Source organism: Mus pahari, chromosome 1 (genome assembly GCF_900095145.1).
Source record: "Mus pahari chromosome 1, PAHARI_EIJ_v1.1, whole genome shotgun sequence".
NCBI lineage: Eukaryota > Metazoa > Chordata > Mammalia > Rodentia > Muridae > Mus > Mus pahari.
Genome location: NC_034590.1, coordinates 99,063,187 through 99,082,396, shown reverse-complemented (window position 1 = coordinate 99,082,396; position 19,210 = coordinate 99,063,187). Strand labels below are relative to the sequence as shown.

The 19,210-nt window shown below is 40.6% G+C and overlaps 1 protein-coding gene across 1 annotated transcript in view; it reads right to left on the bottom strand.

Moving 5' to 3' along the window:
* Window positions 1–19,210, bottom strand: part of Wdr11 (WD repeat domain 11) — a 45,905-nt gene that overhangs the window by 12,715 nt on the left and 13,980 nt on the right. Inside the window, exons 8-17 of the mRNA XM_029535949.1 lie at window positions 18,967–19,162; window positions 18,555–18,655; window positions 15,323–15,499; window positions 14,352–14,436; window positions 9,090–9,196; window positions 8,123–8,198; window positions 6,036–6,144; window positions 4,732–4,856; window positions 4,251–4,398; window positions 327–433 (exon numbers count right to left, since the gene is read on the bottom strand). Of these exons, the coding sequence (XP_029391809.1) occupies window positions 327–433; window positions 4,251–4,398; window positions 4,732–4,856; window positions 6,036–6,144; window positions 8,123–8,198; window positions 9,090–9,196; window positions 14,352–14,436; window positions 15,323–15,499; window positions 18,555–18,655; window positions 18,967–19,162 (1,231 nt within the window). The remainder of the gene's footprint in view (window positions 1–326; window positions 434–4,250; window positions 4,399–4,731; window positions 4,857–6,035; window positions 6,145–8,122; window positions 8,199–9,089; window positions 9,197–14,351; window positions 14,437–15,322; window positions 15,500–18,554; window positions 18,656–18,966; window positions 19,163–19,210) is intronic.

The following is a 19,210-nucleotide window of genomic DNA, read 5'->3' as shown; positions in this document are numbered from 1 at the left end:
TGAGGACAAAGAAATAAAAACACCAACAGGATATAAAATGAAACACTCAGTGTGTCCACTACTTATGATCAGGGATGGGGATGGGAGAACCACTTTACATTCTTGGGAGCCACATATGACAGGTAGGACTGCCATTAATATCTGATGGAGCAAGATCCCAGGACTTCTGCATGGCTGCCTGCAGATATGATCAGGGTCTACTGTGACTGACCAGAGCCTGGCTCATGACCAGTCTCCCTACAAAGTCAAGGGACTCAAAGCTCCAATTCCCACTCATGTTTATTGGTCCTATTTACAACTGAACAAAGGTTTCTCTTGGCTCTTACCTGGATACTCTGGCTTTCAGATCCCAGAAGTTTAAATTTCCATCCATATCTCCAAGCACTAATGTGTCGCCCTTCCAGGCGATGCAGGTAATACTGCCCATGCTACCCTAGAAGCAAGAGCAACAATCCCACATGAACTTCCCTACTCAGTCACCACTAGGACAGAAAAGTTCCCTGTAATGATCACAATGAAATAACAATCACTCAGAAAGTGCCTACTTTAGCATGAATGCCATCATATCCTAAAACTCTGAACACTGAAAGAGCCACTGCATATCAGCTTCAACTGTGCTGAAATAGAATATTTCGATTTGATAGCCATTCAGTCACCTAAACTATATCTACAGAGAAGACATGTCTTTTAGGAAAAGGAAAATTCCAGAAAGACAAAAACAAAATAAAACACCCCTAACAAAAAACTGCAGTCTAGAACATCAACTCTAATGATCTCTTAATAAATTTGTTCCATGGGAAACTCAATCACCCTTAACTAGCTGTGCAATGGTTAGTCTCAGAACTTTGCTGACACACTATTGTAAGAGGTGAGTGTAGCATGAGAACAGGAAACCCAGAGGTGCTGGGAGGGTCAGGGGCCCAATTACCTGCAACCTGGCATCAGACCACCCTGCCAGGCTTGTGTCCCATCTTTGCCTCTTAACAGGATGTGTCTACTTAACCTTTCATGTCTTGGGCCTACTGTGGGCGGAGTTGGGTGCTGGTGTTAATCTATAAAGCTAAAACCCAGAAAGCAATGTTTGCCTCACTGTAAACACAGCTCGTGTTAGTATTAAATACTGCTGCTACTCTCACTGCTTCTCCACTCATGAAAAGAACCCTTGCTTTACAATTACACAACAATAAAAATATTCAAGAAGGTCTTTACTGTTAGGCCAATGGTTGACAAAATGACCAACTACCTTTCTAAATATTGCATAATCCTGGTAATATTCCAAAATGAAACAAACAAACAAACCCACCAAAATTAAAAATCAATATTGCAATGAACTTAATAACAACAACAACAACAACAACAAGAAAAAAACTTATTAAGCACATGAAATTCTGTGCAATGCTCTCAGATCTTATTTCCATTTTCTGAAATTTGAATGGGATGTTTAAGAAGAGTGTGCCTTTAGGTTTACTTTGTCTTGAATACTTTCACATTTTAAATCTTAGTTTACTTTTCACATTTAAAAATGAAAACATGATGTTAAATTAATCTACAAATTAGTGTTGCTGTGTTAACTCAACTACGTGGACATGCAGATGCCCTCGTGAAGGGCGGAGAGAAGTGGGAGTCATGTGGGGATGGTGAGGTGCTTCTGGAGGGCTGCTGTGCATCCCCTGTGGTTCTCTCTATACCCTCCATGGTGCTCCATGCTCAATGCTGCACCTGCTGTGCTGCCCACATGCCAGGCAGGATTACAAACAGCAAACACTCACTGTCTCACTCTTTCCATTTCCATGATGAAGGAAGCCACCTTGGATCACACATGCACATGGTTTAAACCTTGCTGAGCTTTCTCTCTCCTTTTACCACTTTATATACCACTTTCACCGTCTGGGGACCAACTTCCAGAGTGAAAATTTCAGCTCAAAATCAATGTTTAGAACCTTGCATTTGAAAGAACAATAAAGAAAATTCTGGATTGAAACAAGCAAAACCCTTTTTTCTACATACTATATTACAGCCACTGGAAAAATGTCAGCTTCAGAAAGAATACCAAACCAAAACCAATTTTCACAGCAAATATAGATGTCAATCCCTCCCTAATCATAAACCAGTTCCACTGGAGGCGGCATGCTTACTAATAGTCATTTCTTCAAAGACTTGTATTCATTTGAAACAAAAGAATTCAGCGGAATAAAGAGAGTCCTTGTACCCTGACTTCACGACCCCACAGAATAGAGGTGCCGCCTTCTGAGCTGTGTGCCATAGCTGTCCTGAGAAGGCATTTGTAAGAGCAGCCATGTCCAGAGAGGACCAGTGCCTGGATGGTAAAGCCACCAAGCCTGACAACCTGAGTTTGAGACCTGGGATCCATATGCTGGAAAGAAAGGACCGACTGCTACAAGTTGCCCTGGGACTGCCACACGGACACTGTAAAAATAATAATAAATTAAAAAATGAATACTCATGTCCAAAGTTCAAAGCTTTTTCTTTGGTTTAGTAGGAAGGACTGGCATTTTTGAGGTTTTGACCCCTTTACATTCTAACCTCAGTGTGAAGCAACTGGAAAGTAAAGAGGGCAAACTATTTGTAGGTGACTCTGTAAGAGCCCAGAGGACATCTTTCCTGCAGTCCTACAAGAGGAGCTATGTGGAGGCTAAGGGTGGACAATGGAGTTGCCTGACCTTTAGCAGCATTACTACAACAGCTTTTCTTTGTACATTAAAGTTACTTTCCTATTATACACATCAAACATCGACTTCCTACATTCATGTTAAAAATGTAAGCAATATCAGATGCACTCAACAATAGTTACTACTGTTTAGATATGACTTATTCTATTCTATACTATGAAGATTACGATGCTAACTTTGATTTTAGAATAATGGTTTTAAATGAACGCCTTCAATTCTTTGTTAATAGAAGAGACTTGGTAGCTACTCTCTAAAGGACCCTCATCCACTCCAAGGCCTCGGTAGTCACTTCCCGCAATAAAGTAGGACTGATCCAAAGACCAACAGCAGACTGCAAACGTGACAGGGCATCGCTTCTGAAAGTAGGCCACATGCCCTGGCTCTCCTAACTCACTCGAGGAGAACTCAGTTGCCAAGATGGGAGGCGACACAAGAAGTACATGAAGAAGACTTTGACTTCCACTACCCACAGCTTTAACTTTAAAAATCCACGTGATAGCACCACCTTGGAGTGGATAAACATGATGGCCAGCGTTTGTGTAAATGCAGGAGAAGGTCATCTGGGAAGAGGGGACCTCAACTGAGAACATGGCTCCAGCAGACTGGCCTGGGATGAATTTTCTTTACTGGTGTGGTATGTCCCAACTCACTGTGGGCAGTGCCATCCCTGGCCAGGTGGTCCTGGGTTGTGTAAGAACATAGGCAGTGCAAGTCATAGTGAGCAAGCTAACAAGCAACATTCCCTGTGGCCTCTGCTTCAGCTCTTGCCCTGACTTCCCTCAGCAGGAATCCTGAGTGTGACTTGAGAGGTGTAGGGTGACAGGAGCCCTTTCTTCCCATGGGCACAGCCATGGTGTGTATCATGTAGTAACAGAGACTCTCACTGAGATCGTCTCTCTGCCCCATTTAACTTTAAATGACCTCAGCTAGTCAAGATCCTTGCTGAGACACTTTAAATATGAGAGTCGGCTTTCTACTAGGACATCTATTCTTAGATGAAAATTTTAATTATATATGCATTGTTTGAAATTCCTTTTAATGCCTCCATTTAATTATACTCTATATTAGTTAACAGTTTATTAATTAATCTATTACGAGCAATCTGTAAGATGTATGCTGATGTCAATTATTAACTATAATTGATTCTACAAGGCCAAAAAAAGATATCTACAAATGAGTAAATATTAACACCACTACACTTAGAATCTAATTATAATTATTTCACACTAATCAATGGAAATGTAGAGAACAGAAACAGGATGGCTGCTATGACTCAGCCATGAACCTTCCTGTCCCTTCTTGTTCTCAGTTTCATAAGCAAGCCAAGACAGTTCCTGTGGACTGCCATCGTGGTAAGACGGAAGAGTACATGTGGTCTAGGTTCATGGTGGCTATGTTACTTTGCAGTATATGAACTTGGTATGAACCAAGTTCAATCTGCAGTGACTTCTTGAATAGCAGCATTTATTTTGTTAGGCTTAACTACGTCTCCACTGGGAATGGATAAATCAGATCACTGGTCACACTCTTGATAGAGATATACTGGAGGATGACACTCACATCTGGTGGAATCCGAGCACTGTCTTTCACAGAATTTCCTTCGACAGTGAGATGATAAACTTGGCCATCATTGTCAGTAAACACAAAATGCTCCCGAGCAGAGATGTTCTGACTGAGTTCAGACTTACTTTCTGCCTCCTGTAATAAACTAAAGGTAGAGAAAAAAAGATAATTTTTCCCCCTAGAGTGACACCCATTACTAACCACTGTATAGATGCATTTACAGGAGATCCAAGAGCATATAAACACCTCTTGAGTGGTCCCAGAGTTCCCAGTATGTTTTCTGTGAAGGTGACTGTGTCTATCCATATCAGTGTTGATTTGTGTTTCAGCTAAAGGTGCTGACTTGATCACACCCATGGCCACTGACAGGTTAGCAGCACTGCGTTTCATTGACAACACTGAGCACAGGGACAACAAAACTGAGCTTCAGTCATCTGGGTCTGCCCGGTTCTCTGCCAGGACAGGGACAGGGACCTACCTGATCACAGATGATTCAACAGCACCCAGCTCTGCATCTGAGACCACAGTCTGGCGGGCCATGGCCTCCCGGGTGGCAAGCTGCTTCTTTCTCAGGCTCTTCAGGTTGTGAGATGGTGACCACTCCTGCACAACAGAGACAGACATGCCAGGCTCCCTTCCATTAAAGCCTGCTTACAGCAGCTGGGCATAGCTACTTATGATCAGCACACATCGTTTACTGGCAACCTTCTAGAAGTAGGTGTTCAAGCTTTCTCGAAGTCCACTGCAGTCCTGTGCACTACCACCCATGCAGGATTAGGGAATCAAGCTGGTCCATCAAACCTGTTCTCAGGCATAGGTGCTCACACAGCTGCTCACTTCATGATTCCTCTCATGCCTCTGCCTATTCTAACAAGCTTAATCCAGTATTGTCTCACGTAAAAGTTCCTTTTTAAGGTTTACTTTATATGTGTATGTGTTTTGCTTGTGTATGTCTGTGCACCACATGCATGAGTTAGACTGAGTTGTGAGTCATCACAGGGGTGCTGGAAATTGAATGCCAGTCCTCTGAGCTATGTCTCCAGCCTTTCCTATAAAAGCTATCAGCATGTAGCTACTGTACACATGGACTTTCTAAGACAGTCTTTCTTCCTTCTGCTGTCTAGCTTATGAAACGAGCTGCCCTCCTCCTTCTGTCTTTGCAGTACTGGGATGTCTGGGTGTGGTCAATTCTCATATGCATGAGAATCTAATTTATATAAGTAGCACTGGTTTACATACTACCCTGATTCTTATTCTTTTTTATTTTCCCTTACTAAAGTTGAATAACTTTTGTCTAGAAGGACAAAGGGGACTAGTGAGTGGTCCAAGGGAAAAGGGAGGGGAGTGTGCTTAACATACAATGAGTACTTGTATGTCAACTTACAAAATAAAAGGTGAGACTGTTTCCTTACCCAGACTACTACATGGCCTGACTATTCTGTTTGATTTGCATATGACTATATTGTGTATTTGGACCCCAAATACCCACAGGTCTGTTCTGAACTCTTTCTGGTATTGATCCATTTCCTCTTCTTCTGTCAACTGGACATTGGTTTTATTTCTATGACTTTTTAAAATTGCTAATACTAGATATCATGATGAACTATATGTCATTTTACTTCTAGAATGATTAAAGCCTACCTTCTTTCATAAATATATTTGTTTCTCAAGATACCCAAACAACACATCTTAACAAGAAAAGACATGGCAGGAATGATGTTAACTCAAGTAGCCACCACACAGATTAGTAACCAAGAGAATCAGCTCATGGGCACGACTTACCAATGCAGTTATAGCAGGGAAACTTTTAGACATTTCTCTAAGAAGAGTGCAAGTTCTAATATCCCATAATTCCAGGGGCTTATCTTTGAAAACAACTGCCAAATACTGTCTAAAAGAAACAACAAAAAATAAAATCTATCAAAAAAATCTCCCTTTACAACAACAAAAATCGTCATGAATTAGTTACTAAGCTGAGAGGGTAGGACTCAGTCAGCATGTCCCATGCATAAACAATTAAACTAACATTCAGACCCCATTACAAGTCATGTACAAGGTTACATTAAATACGAATCACTGAGGAACCGAGATGACAGGGATGAATTTACAGTGGGCTAAGGGCAAGATTAGCACTGACTGGTCCACATTGATGGGAAATCAGACACGGATCAGATACTGAGTCATGTGACAAACTACACTAAATCTCCAAAGTCTGAAATAACATAAAAGGTGCTCTCTGCCTACAAAGATTTAGAAAATAACAGAGGGGTGTAAGGGAGGGTGGGGGGAGGGGGAACCCAAATATATAAATATGCTGAGGAGATGTTAAGATAGGATGGTATGAACTAATATAAAAATACACTGCATCAAAAAAGTACAGGCCCTTGTGGCAGGAAACACTCTCACCACTTGCATCAACATTTACCAGCAGCCCTACATCGTATAACAAAGAAACAAATGGCCAGGAGCTAAGAAGAAAGATCAGAAGTGTCTTTATAAGCAAACAAGATTATCTGTACAGAGACTTCTAATAGACTAACAAAAACACTACTAGAATAACTCAGCTTAGCATGGTCACAAGGTTCAAGGTCACCATCATAAACTTTCCTGTAATTTCAGTATATATTATTGATATTAAACTGATATTAAGTTATATTAATATTCAATAAATATTGAAAATTGAGATAAAATCCACCTAACAGATTATAGAATATACAAAATATTTAACGACATATAAGGACTTACATATTGAATCATATACAATACTGCATGTAATACCATATTGAAAAGTATAATATTTCTGGACAAAGAAGACATAAATAGGTAATGGTATGTGCCACATTCATGATTTTGAAGTTTGCTAAAACGTCTGTTCTTCCCCAGTTTGATACTCAGATCAAAACCCATGGAAGGTGTTTTGGGTAAAACTATCCCAGAATACATTGCTATCAACTGCAATCACTTTTATTGTTTTTCTAAAATGATAGGACTTTGGGATAAATTTAACATGTTATGAGATTAATGAAGCCAGATTGTTTTAGTTAGGGTTTCTATCACTGTGATGAAACACCATGACCAAAAGCAACTTGGAGAAGAAAGGGTTTGTTTGGCTTATACTTCCATATTGCTGTTCATCATTGAAGACAGGTCAAGAACTCAAAACAAGGGGTGGGAGTGGGGAATGGAGAGGTCCTGGAGACAGGCGCTGACACAGAGGAGTGGGGAATGGAGAGGCCCTGGAGACAGGTGCTGATACAGAGGTTCTGGGGGGATGCTACTTACTGTCTTGCTCCCCATGGCTTGCTCAGCTTTCTTATAGAAAGCAGGACCACCAGCACAGGGATAGTTCCATTCACAATGCACTGGGCCCTTCTCCATCAATAACTAAGAAAATACCCTTCAGCTGGATCTTAAGGAGGCATTTTCTCCATTGAGGTTACCTCCTTTCAGAGGCCAGTTTTATGAATTGATGAAATATGTTCTTCCTGATAAAGACTGTTGTATTGTAAGTGTTGTGACCTTTTGAGCGTGGGATTATTGTGAAAGCTCTCATTTTCTTCATGTACAATTTAGGTTTATTTTGCTTCCAATAGTCTTTTGAATGTTTTCTTCCAAGGGAAAATGCACATAAAGTAGGATTAGTAAAAACAAGGAAGGGAGGTAAGGGGGAGGTAAAGAGAACAGAGCATCTCCAGGCTGTCTCATATCAGTGGTCAAACTCTGCTTTTTGATATATATGGGCACATGGAATTATTTGATGTTACTAACAGATTTCAGGAATACTGAGCATACTCCTACTTTCTTAAAAGTTAAAAAGCAGCTGTGAGATGCCTGAGACACAACCGTGGATGGTATAGGTTGACACTTACTTCAGATGAGACACTTTGATCATTTCAATGGGTGATTCGTCATTGCCCCGGTCACCACGAAAAGCAGTGCTCCTCCCTTTAATTGAAAAATGAGAAGGTGAACAGCATGCATCACCCAAAAGAACAAGAAGCCCTACCATCTGATGCTGCCAGCTACGTCCTCTGCCTTCTGGTCACTCAATTCTTTGCTTCAAAGCCAGTTCTAATAATTTGAAATATTCTTAAAATATGAATAGGAAACAAAAACATATTACTTATATTCAAATATCTATTTTATAAAAAGGTATTTAAATGTTATACAGTTTCTTCAACTCTGTAATTCAATTATAGAAACTTAAGAGATACTGCTGTCTAAAACTTTAGCGCATCTGTGGCCCGGCAGTGATTCACTGTGCACTTAAAGTCATAGAAGACACATCTATGTTTTCAAGTACTGATTAGTTGGGAGGGGAAAAAAAAAAGCCCTTGAAATGAATACTGAAGACTTCTTATCCTATGTGCACAGTATTAAATGAAATATCTGAGCACATCACTACAGTGAAAGCTTAAAAACGGTCTTTTAGAGAGCCAGTGAAGTGGCTCAGCGGGCACAGTCGCTTACATCGACTTCAATCCCAGGCCGACATGGCTAAAGGAAAGGACTGGCTCCCAGGAGTTGTCCTCTGACCGCTACATGAATGCTGCTATACAGAAAACACTGCAAAAGAAAACTGGACCTCACCTTTTGTCATGCATCTGTGAGTTCAGCTAATGGTTTTCCACTTAGCTTGTGCTACACTAGTGGTATGTACACAGAAGCAATGCTGTGACTTTTCTAGGACAATTATTACAGAACTAGAGAAAGTAAACAGGATGTAAGAACACACACCAAGGCCAAAAGAAAATGCTCCGGGGAAATTTTATGCCAGCAGCGTCTCCCATCAGCAGAATACACTACCCTAACCTTTCAGGAAGGTGAGACACAAACCTGTTGGGAGATCAACCAGCTGAAGTTCATTTCTCACTAACCCCATGTTGTTTGGGGTCGAAGCAGCAAAAGAAAGGAAACTGGTCAAGCTTGTCCATTCAATACCCCTAGAAAGCAAACACATTTTAGTTTTGTATTCTTTTCTCATTTGAAAAGTTTATTTGAAAAATTAGGGTATCTTAAGGCCTCATTTTATTACATAATGTAACTTAAAATATTATTCTTACCCTTTTAGACTACATTAATGCATACTCTGATATATGTGAAATTTGTTCTAATTAAAATTTTATATCCAAGTGTAATGACAAGATAGTTATCAGAATCCATACCATTGTTAAAATGGATACTAAAATCTAGCTAGGGAAAAACACTTCACAGCAATTTTTAAGAACTTAACTGCTTAAAGCAAGCAGCTCAGAAACATTCAGAGATGAATCCTTATAATGACTGCTAGAGATGCTATCAAAATTCCCAGTTGCAAAACTAGAGCAAACTTTGATGGAGCAAAGAACCTGCCTTCAGCTTTCAGATGGAGAAGGAGACAGAAGCTCCAAATGTTCCATCATGCAGAGATAAAACCTGGGCTCAGTGAGGGCCACCTTGACAGGACAGTATGGATGGCTTGTCCACATGGGGCTGAGAGGGGACTGACAAGCAGTGGTGATACATTTTCTTCCATGTAGTAAAACTAGATAAGACCAAAGTCTAAAGCTGGGCCCCATGTACAACTGTCCATCACTATCCATAGGCCAGCTCTTTGCAATGCAAATGGTAGAGCATAGGGCTGCTCTCACAATACAACAGTAGCCGTGAACAGCTGTGAGAACCTTCAGGATCTAAACTCTTTTTTTTTTTTTTTTAAGATTTATTTATTTATTATATGTAAGTACACTGTAGCTGTATTCAGACCCACCAGAAGAGGGCATCAGATCTTCATTATGGATGGTTGTGAGCCACCATGTGGTTGATGGGATTTGAACTCTGGACCTTCGGAAGAGCAGACGGGTGCTCTTACCCACTGAGCCATCTCACCAGCCCCAGGATCTAAACTCTTAAGCCTCAAAATTTTATGACTGATCCATTATGAAAAATGTTTATTGCCCTCTGATCTACAACAATCTTATGCATGAGATATTTGTTTCTGTCTTGCTTTCCCCAAGCAGTACAATCGTCTCCTGTGTCTATGTAAGCTCCTGTCTGCAGCTTTCAAGGCTGTCAGACATTTGCCTCATTCAAGATCACTGCCCTATCTTCAGAACTTTACTTGCAGTCATTTATTTTGAGATATTCTTGCTCTGTATTCCAGGCTCACCTCAAGCACACTATGTAGTCTATAGTCATTCTCTTGCCTCAGCCTCCCGACTGTAGGGTTACCAGGGTAAGCCTCTCAGCCAACTCTCATCTGCTATGTTAACTACAAGCATTTTCCTTATTGGTTCCTGGGTACCCAAGTACCTGTCTTTTCGCAGGACAACATAATCAACAGAGCCAAAAGCTGCATCTGAAGCAATATCAATAGCTATGGTAGTTAGGATTAGAACTATTTCAAAACAAAGCTGTACTGAACACCCAGACTAATGGCTGTTTGGAATGAGCACACTTGAAAATTTCCATTCCTGGCTCAAGTTCTCACCTTCTTTCTCCAGACACAGTGGGATGGACGACTCTTGTATTTACCCTCTGTACCTCAGTCTCATTAGTTACAGAGAAATAGTACAGAGGGCACCGAGTAGGACTAGCCATTATCACACTCATGGTTAGTACAGTCAGTCAGGAACTAACTGAAGCCCTGCTGTCTTTATCAGGCCTGTTTTAAATAAATACACCCACACTGATTATCATACAACTAGGCCAATCATTAGAAAAGTTCTTTTTTTCGTCTTCTTTCTTCTTTCTTCCCCCTAGCAGGTAAGTCCTCACAATTTCTAGAGTAAAAGGAAGAACTCACTGCATGTGATCTACTGTCTGTAAGAAGTGGTAGCGCCAAGCAGATGTTTGCTTAGAGATTCCCTAAGACCATTTCCCCAAGTCCTGCTGCTAGCAATATCAACTCAGTAATTCATAATTACACTTGGTATGGTGGTGTCAGTAGCTCTGGGCACTGGCAGCCTGCCTTCCCACTGCCATCCATTATTTTTAAAATGACTCCATTAAGTATCCAATACTACATGCCAGTGGCTATGTGAGATGCTGCAGATGAGACAGACATACTCACTGTCCATCTGGAGCTTATGTTCTCACAGAAAAGGGACACTATGCAAGTATGTTTTACAATAACTGCAAAAGAGATGGCAAAGAGCTCAACAGGAGCTGTGGGAGCTGCACTCATTCTGACCTCAGGGACCAGCTCTGGAAACTGTGCCATTTGACCTAAGCCTGACTGACCAAGGTAATAGTGCAAGAGGCAACAGGCTAGCTGTATGTGTTGCTGTGGATTAAACCCAGGGCCTCACATTGCTAGATAAGACCTCCATCAATGACCTACTCCCCTAGCACCCTGAAGTGTCTTTTAAGGGAGGTACCATGATACCTTGCCTAGCACCTCTCCTCTGTTACAGTGACACAGATTCATGAAGTGTTTGCCCTGCTGACTAGAGGTCCCAGCCCAGGAACTGTAGCAGAAGCTGCAGGGGCTGCTTGTTTGTAATCTGACAGTGTGACCATGCTGCTTTTGAACAGAATACAACAGTAGCTTATATCTTCTTAAATAAAGTAAAATCAAACTGGATTTCAAGGCAGATTAGATAAGGAAGGGGTTATCTATCTGTCAGAGGAAAAGAATTAAAACCTCCCATCAGACACAGCTGCGCTTCACACTGCCCCTGGGATTACAACACTGTTGTCTAGGCTTAACTCTAATTCTATACTTAATATCTAAAGGACTAAGAACAGCATCTCATCCCTGATCTAGGATTTCTCTGATCTTTTTTTGGTAGAATCCCTAGCCATGGAACAACTGTAATCTTAGAATTTATCATCAGATTGATTCTGGCTCACAGGCTGAGTATGTCAGGCATCTACAGAGCATACAACACAGAAACTACTTCTAAAGAAAGCAGGGAACATACAGTTCTGCAAGACTTTAATCCTATGATTGTTCTGCAAATGTTCAGGTACACAAGGTTCACTTTCCACGAGTAATTCAATGTAATTAAAGCAATATTGAGTCAATCCACATCTATACAAACTACTGTTTATAAGTTCTCCATAGTACCAAGACACTGTTTTAAACTCAACCCACTGGACAAATCAGATGCAAATTAGTGTTCTAGAAGAGTCAAGCATTCCAGTTTGTAATTTCTGTATCTGCCACTAGGTTATAAGCACCAAAGCCTCCAATTATAGTCTTACACAAAATGTTCAATAGTGTCTGTGAAACATTCCTTATAAAACACTGAAACATCATTTCCCTACACCCCTCCCACATACTGTTATCATTATACAGTGCCTGGTAACATGTCTACCTACATATGATTTAAGTAAATGAAGCAACTATCTAAAAGTTAGCCTTAATTTGCATGTGAAAAATCAAGAATACATTAGATTTATTGCTAATTGGTTCAGAACTTTTTATAGCACATCTGTGAAATTTTCATAATGGTTTTAATTGTAATTCTAAACTGCATTAATTGAAACAAAAAGACAGCAGGATTTTAGCATCCTCTTGGGTAACATCTTTGAATATAAAGTCAATTACCTTCAAAATGTCAACAAAGAGGGAAGTTCGTATGAAAAGTGGGACATCTGCATATGATCATTCCCAGCTCTGTGAGCAGGACAGCCCTCAGAGTACTCAACAGTTTCAGGATCACTAGGTCACAAGTAACACCAGAGTGTGTGCAAGTATGGGGCATTATGCACAACCCAACTCTGTGATAAACCAGTTACTGAGGTTCAGAATTCAGAAACTAAAGACAATATGCTTGATTCATCTTCTGGAAGCTCATGTCAAATTCTCAGCATGATCTTGGCTCAGTCAACATGTAGTTGATTGCCATCATGTCCATCCACAGACATCTCAGCCGGAGATCACAGCTACAAGTACAGAGCTCAGGTTCTGATGCCTGAGAGACCAGGAGTGATCCCATCCACCTTTTTTCAGGCTGTGCATTACTCAGTTTCTTCGACTGCTCCTGGGAAAGGTGACAGCACCTACTCTTTAGGGTTGTGGTGGGGTCAATGAAATGACTGACACAACATATTGACACAGATCATAATCTTCTGGATAGCATTGTACAGTTCTGATTGGTTGATGTCAGCCATAAAAGGATCGACTACGCACAAAAGATAAGGATAAAGGAAATGTAGACAGGAAAGGAAGAGAATGACAAGACAGAACAGTGGCAGCAGAGATCACTGGAAGAAGTGCTGGTCAGCTGAGGCCCTGAGGCCAAAGAGATACAGTGCTGCACGATGCCAAGTTCAATGTCCTGAAGACATTACTTCTTATGTAAATGTATTTGCAGAGAGATACTGAGAGGAATAACACAAGACAGTAAAAAATAGTCACCTGGGCTGTGCCATTGGCAGTGGTCTTTAAAGACATTTCTATTATAATCACCAGCTGTAATACTTAAGGCTAACCTTGCTCTATCTAAAAAAATTATATTGAAGTATGCTCACTAGATTCACTAAGGCTTTCAATGTACATAAGACTAAATTACAAAATATACAACACAGAGAACCTTTCTTGTCTTTTCATTATGAAATCAGTACACTGGGTGTACTGCACATACATGTAACTTCTATAATATATCACTCATAGGCAAAAAGGGAAACATTTCTGCATTCAGCAAAATCAAGCTGCCGAGTGTGTCTAAAGCGGCCCCTAAAGCAAACGCCAGAGGCTCTCTGTTCCTAACTGAGCCTTCTCTCCTAAGCCTTGCCACACTGCACTCGTATACACACTGCATCTCAAAATCAAATAAATGCTTCCCAGTTCCTGTCCTGGTGATATTCAAACTAACAATTAAAAATGAGCAGTCCTGACAGATCTTATCAAACTGAGAAATAAACTATATAAATCTGGCAACTGTGATTTCCAGTGAGAAAAGAACCTGGAATTAGGAGAAACTCACAAAGCAGACGAGTGCCCACTCCTAATAAACCCTTAGCTAGACACGCATTAGTCGCTCCAATGCCAGCAATCAGTCACCATGGCGGCACACCACTGCAGAGCATCATTGCAAAGAAGCCTAGGAGAGCTGGTGAGTGGAGTTTCTCTGGCATCCTGTTTGTAATCTGTGTTGCAGCCATACTCACTTGACTTCACACGAGTGGACACTTAGCTCCTTGTGTAGCAGACCACTGGTGAGGTGGTACACCAGGACAGAACCGTTACTTGTACCTTTCAAAAGGATGGAAGAGTTGACGGCTAATTTAGTAGGGGTGTCAATCTCAAAGTCTTTTCTTAAATTTATCTTCTACAAAAGCATCCAGATTATATACTTAAAAAGAAGTGATTAAGGAAGGAAAATCTGTTTCCATCCTTATCAGAATGGGGCTAATCTCATGTCCTCTGAAATCTTACCTAACTTCAGGGACATGCATCCTCAGGAACATATTACCTAACTTCACAGACATAAGATTTTAAAATATAAATCAATACATATAATAATTTAAACTTTTCTATATGTACTCAGAATGTTTATTATAAAACAAACTAGCCTGAGTACTCTATGTTTTGTCTCCTTTAAATAAATCATGACAATATATTGCGATGTGAAACGTGACTTCTGAAGTTAAAGAAACTCCGGCTCAGACCTTAGGTGGGCTGCTTACCCAACACTGAGCCTACATTTTTAAGTTACTGAACCTCTTTAAACTACAAGTAACAAAAATCTAATTTTAGAGGTCAGATGAGAACACACACATACAGCATGGGGCACGGCACTGGGTCCCTGGTGGTAAGCTGGTTGGTTAATCAGCATTCTCCTACCACTGCCCCAAACAACAGCTCACAGCCATTGCTAAGCCTCAAGCCTTTTCTGTCCCAGACAGTCCCTGATATTTCAGAAACTTGCTGACAGAGATAATCTCAAGCACATGGGCTCACCACGATTAAAACAAGACAGGAAACAGGATAGAAAACTATTTCAAGGAAATTATGTATTCAATTTTCCCCACCATTTCTTCTTTTGAAGCATCCCCAAAGAGAATAAAGAACTTTCTAGAAACCAGGAACCTAAGTATTTCATAAAATGAGTTTAACAAAAGAATAGGCCAGTACTCACCAACAGCAAGGAGTGGCTGATACATCTTAATGTTTTTTGTGGTCAGTGGTGGGCACATCCGGATAGCAAACTGAGGGGAAGGGAGTCCTGAAAGCAGTCCCGTCAGCAGGAATTTGAGGTGAACTTCCTGCAGAATGGAGCCTTTGGGGTGCTCTTCCCCAGCAATTGCACTTTGCCCTGATATGTAATAAAAAACATGAATGAATCTACTCACCAAGTCTAGAAACAAAGGTGTGCTCTAGCGCAGCAGTCCTCAACCTGTGGGTTGCAACCACTTCAGGGGTCAAACAACCCTTTTACAGGGGTTGCTTATGACCATCAGAAAACACAGACAATTACATTATGATTCATAACAGTAGCAAAATTACAGCTATGAAGTAGCAACAAAAGTAATGTTATGGTTGGGGTAGGGTGGCAGGCACATTAGGAAGGTTGGGAACCACTGAGCTATGCAGGCTCATAACAGCTCTAGAGTTACCATGGATCTCAGGTCTCAACAGTGACAACTCAAGGACTTACTTCAATAGATTCAGAACAGACTACTCCAGGGTCTTGCTACCCAGAACGCAGAAGACCTGTGTCTTCTGAGAAACACTGCTTCAGACAGAGCTCTGGGAGAAGCACACTGAGAAAAGGCTTCAGGAAGAGAGCAGAAACCCTGCCTGCTTTACAGCACGAGCACTGTCTACAGACTGAGATGCTACAGGGCATCCTCTCCATACTGCCCTTCTGCAGGGCTGCTTTTCAGCCAGAAGGACTGGGTAAGACACATTAAATTAGTAAGAATAAGAAAACACCCAAAGAACTCGTGATTTCTAATGAGAAGCCTTAATATATCATCACAGCTACAAAATGTTCAAGACTTTATATTTAAGTATGTAAAATAACAAACTTATCAGTAAAAATATATGCAACATATAAAGTACCACTGTAGATATTTTTTTTTGAGACTGCAGCCTGACTGACCTTGAACTTGCTATGTTGCCCAGGATGACCTTGAACTGATCCTTTTGCCCCTACCTCTGGGATTTTACAAATTTGACAGTTCTGGGATTTACAGGATTGACAATTAATTATTAAGTTGCACTATTACATATTCAATGCTTATGCAAATTAAATGACTCCAACAAAGTTCTAAACTAAGAAAATATAAGTAAAATAACTATAATAAAATCAAGACTGTTCACTAAAAATGCACTGGATTTGTCAAAAGTACACAATAAAGGACATATATGTACACTGTGAGATTAAATTACTAACAACAGGTGAGTATAATCCTTTAAAGCTATTCTGAAGTCTAGAGTGATTACAGGAAAAAAAACCATTAATTTATTCTAGTTAAAACACCCCCTTGAGATTGGCCATACAATTGATATCAATTGGTGGGATGTTGTGAGAAGGGAGGTTTGACAGATGTTCCAGGATTAGCTTAGAGATGACTCCCGGGAACTGTCACATGTCTCAGGCATTTTCCCTAAGAGGCAGTTCACACAGTAGGGCAGCTTAGATCTCAATGAGCAGAAGACCAGTAAACATAAGCCAGTCTCCAGATCTCACTGAATTGTTTTCCATTTTGGCCAAGTACCTGGTGAGTTTCAAATTAAAAGTTTAATTAAAAAAGTTTTACCTAAATTTTTTTTTTTTTTTTTTTGAGACAGGGTTTCTCTGTATAGCCCTGGTTGTCCTAAAACATTTTAGGCTGGGTGTGGTGGCGCATGCCTTTAATCCCAGCACTCAGGAGGCAGAGGCAGGNANATTTCTGAGTTCGAGGCCAGCCTGGTCTACAAAGTGAGTTCCAGGACAGCCAGGGCTACACAGAGAAACCCTGTCTCGAAAAAAAATTTTTTTTTTTACTAAAAACAGACAAAAATCAATAAACTTGGAAAGTTGCTAATAATCAAATAATTCTGCAAAATTCTCAGTTTGTCTAAACTTCCTCATAGGGATTTGTCTGGCAGAATAAACAGAACTAAAAGATGGTGTGACTGAACAGAAGACAACAACTGATGAATCATGACAAGGAAGGTCATCAAGGTCAGAGTCAGACAACAGGGAACAGAAGACCAGAGACTACAGTTACATGCCTTCTCCAAAGCCAGGAAAACAGCGTTTACATGTGCTTCCCATCTACTGCTGTGTGGTTAAGGGCATGCTTGCCAACCTCTCTAGAACCCATTCTCTATAGAAATGGGGGGGGGGTATTAACTACGCTGCCAGGCTACAAGACGCATCGCGAACTTGGCACAGCACTAAGTGTAGTACCAGTCACCCAGAGTAGCAGCTGATTGCTATGACCAGCGAGGTAATGTTCTTTGAAGTATGTTACCTGGCATCTAAACAAAACAACTCACTAGATAATATCCATTCTCATTCATATTATGGAAAAATAACAATGCAGAAAATCCTTTATAAACCACATGATAATTTTAAAAGAATTAGATGTCAACATTGCTTAGCATATTATAGTCTTACAATTTCAAGTTTCATAACATTTGACAATGTTCTTCCTTTCCTATCCTAGCTCCATAATCATGCAATGACTAGATTTCATTTATAAATATCTGTTGAAACCAAGAATCTCCAAAAGAGAAAATGCCTCCAAAAGAGAAGTTTCCTTTTCTCTTATATTGCTTAGCTAACTTATTTCCTCAGTGAATCTTCACAGCACATACACAAAGCATAAGCCCCGAGGATACAGAACTGAATCACTATTCTATTCCTGTAGAACTTAGGATCTACTGGAAGAGAGAGAGATTAACTTGCAGTAATAACACTGTGGGCCACTATATTAGAGACTACAAAAAGGAGCACCTGAGTGAGGCTTAGACCAAGAACAACAACACCTGAGCTGGAGTTTGAATTACAAGTACCAGAGAAAGAAGAGAGAGGCAAGTAATTCATGCCCAACTGTGGGTCAAGGAACATGCAGGCCCCGAGGAGGGACAGACCATAGAGCAGAGCCTTCAACCCAGAATCCAGGCACCCTTTCTTGCAGGCTCTCATTTATATCAGAATCTTACAAGGATGTAATTTTCTAAATCTAACAACTGCAGAGCCTAACCAAGCCACATCAGATATCTTCATGCTTAAATATTTTTGACTCTGGTGGTTTTATAGGAAAAAAAAAAAACATTTTCACATTTTAGTTTTCCTGCCAAGTCAGTCACTCTATTAATTCTGCACTTCAAAAAGAATATCTAATGTGCAAGTTAGAGGAGAGAAACAAGCTTACCGATCATATTATCTAGAGAAAGGTCTGGGAGTTTATTCTGTAGCACTCCTCCAGGAATCCCACAGAAAGACACTGGAGAGTATAAAGGTGACACACCGGAGCTGCAACGATACAGTGGTCATCTGGTTACACGTGTGTAAAGCCAGCTTTACACACCAGGTACTCAAACAGCAACCCCTGGCATGGCATTCTTTTATAGCAGCAGTTATTAATCTTGGCCTCAGTGAAACAACTGTCAGAACATAATCCCCTAGTGATCTAGTCACTCTGTCCTTTATTACGTCTTTGTAAAAAACAACCACACCAAAAAAAAAAAAAAAAAAAAATGGCCCTCCACTTTTTATATGATTCTGGTAATTAAAACAGAAAACAGCAACCCCAGCCCAAACCATGACCCCATGCATCCCCTCACCTGTTCCGTGCATTTCGACTACACACAGCCGACTTGAGTTCCCATATCATGACTCTACCGTCGCTTACTATGAGGGCAGCTGCATTCTCGTTAACAGGACAGCACACCATACTGAAGGGACGGACAGTTTTCGTCACCCTGATTGCATCACACTGGCTTCTCAAGTCATAGGTCAGCTCCTGGACAGGATCTAGATCTTAAGGGAAAACTGTCTCTTTCAGATGCCAGAAAGGAAGCACTGCAA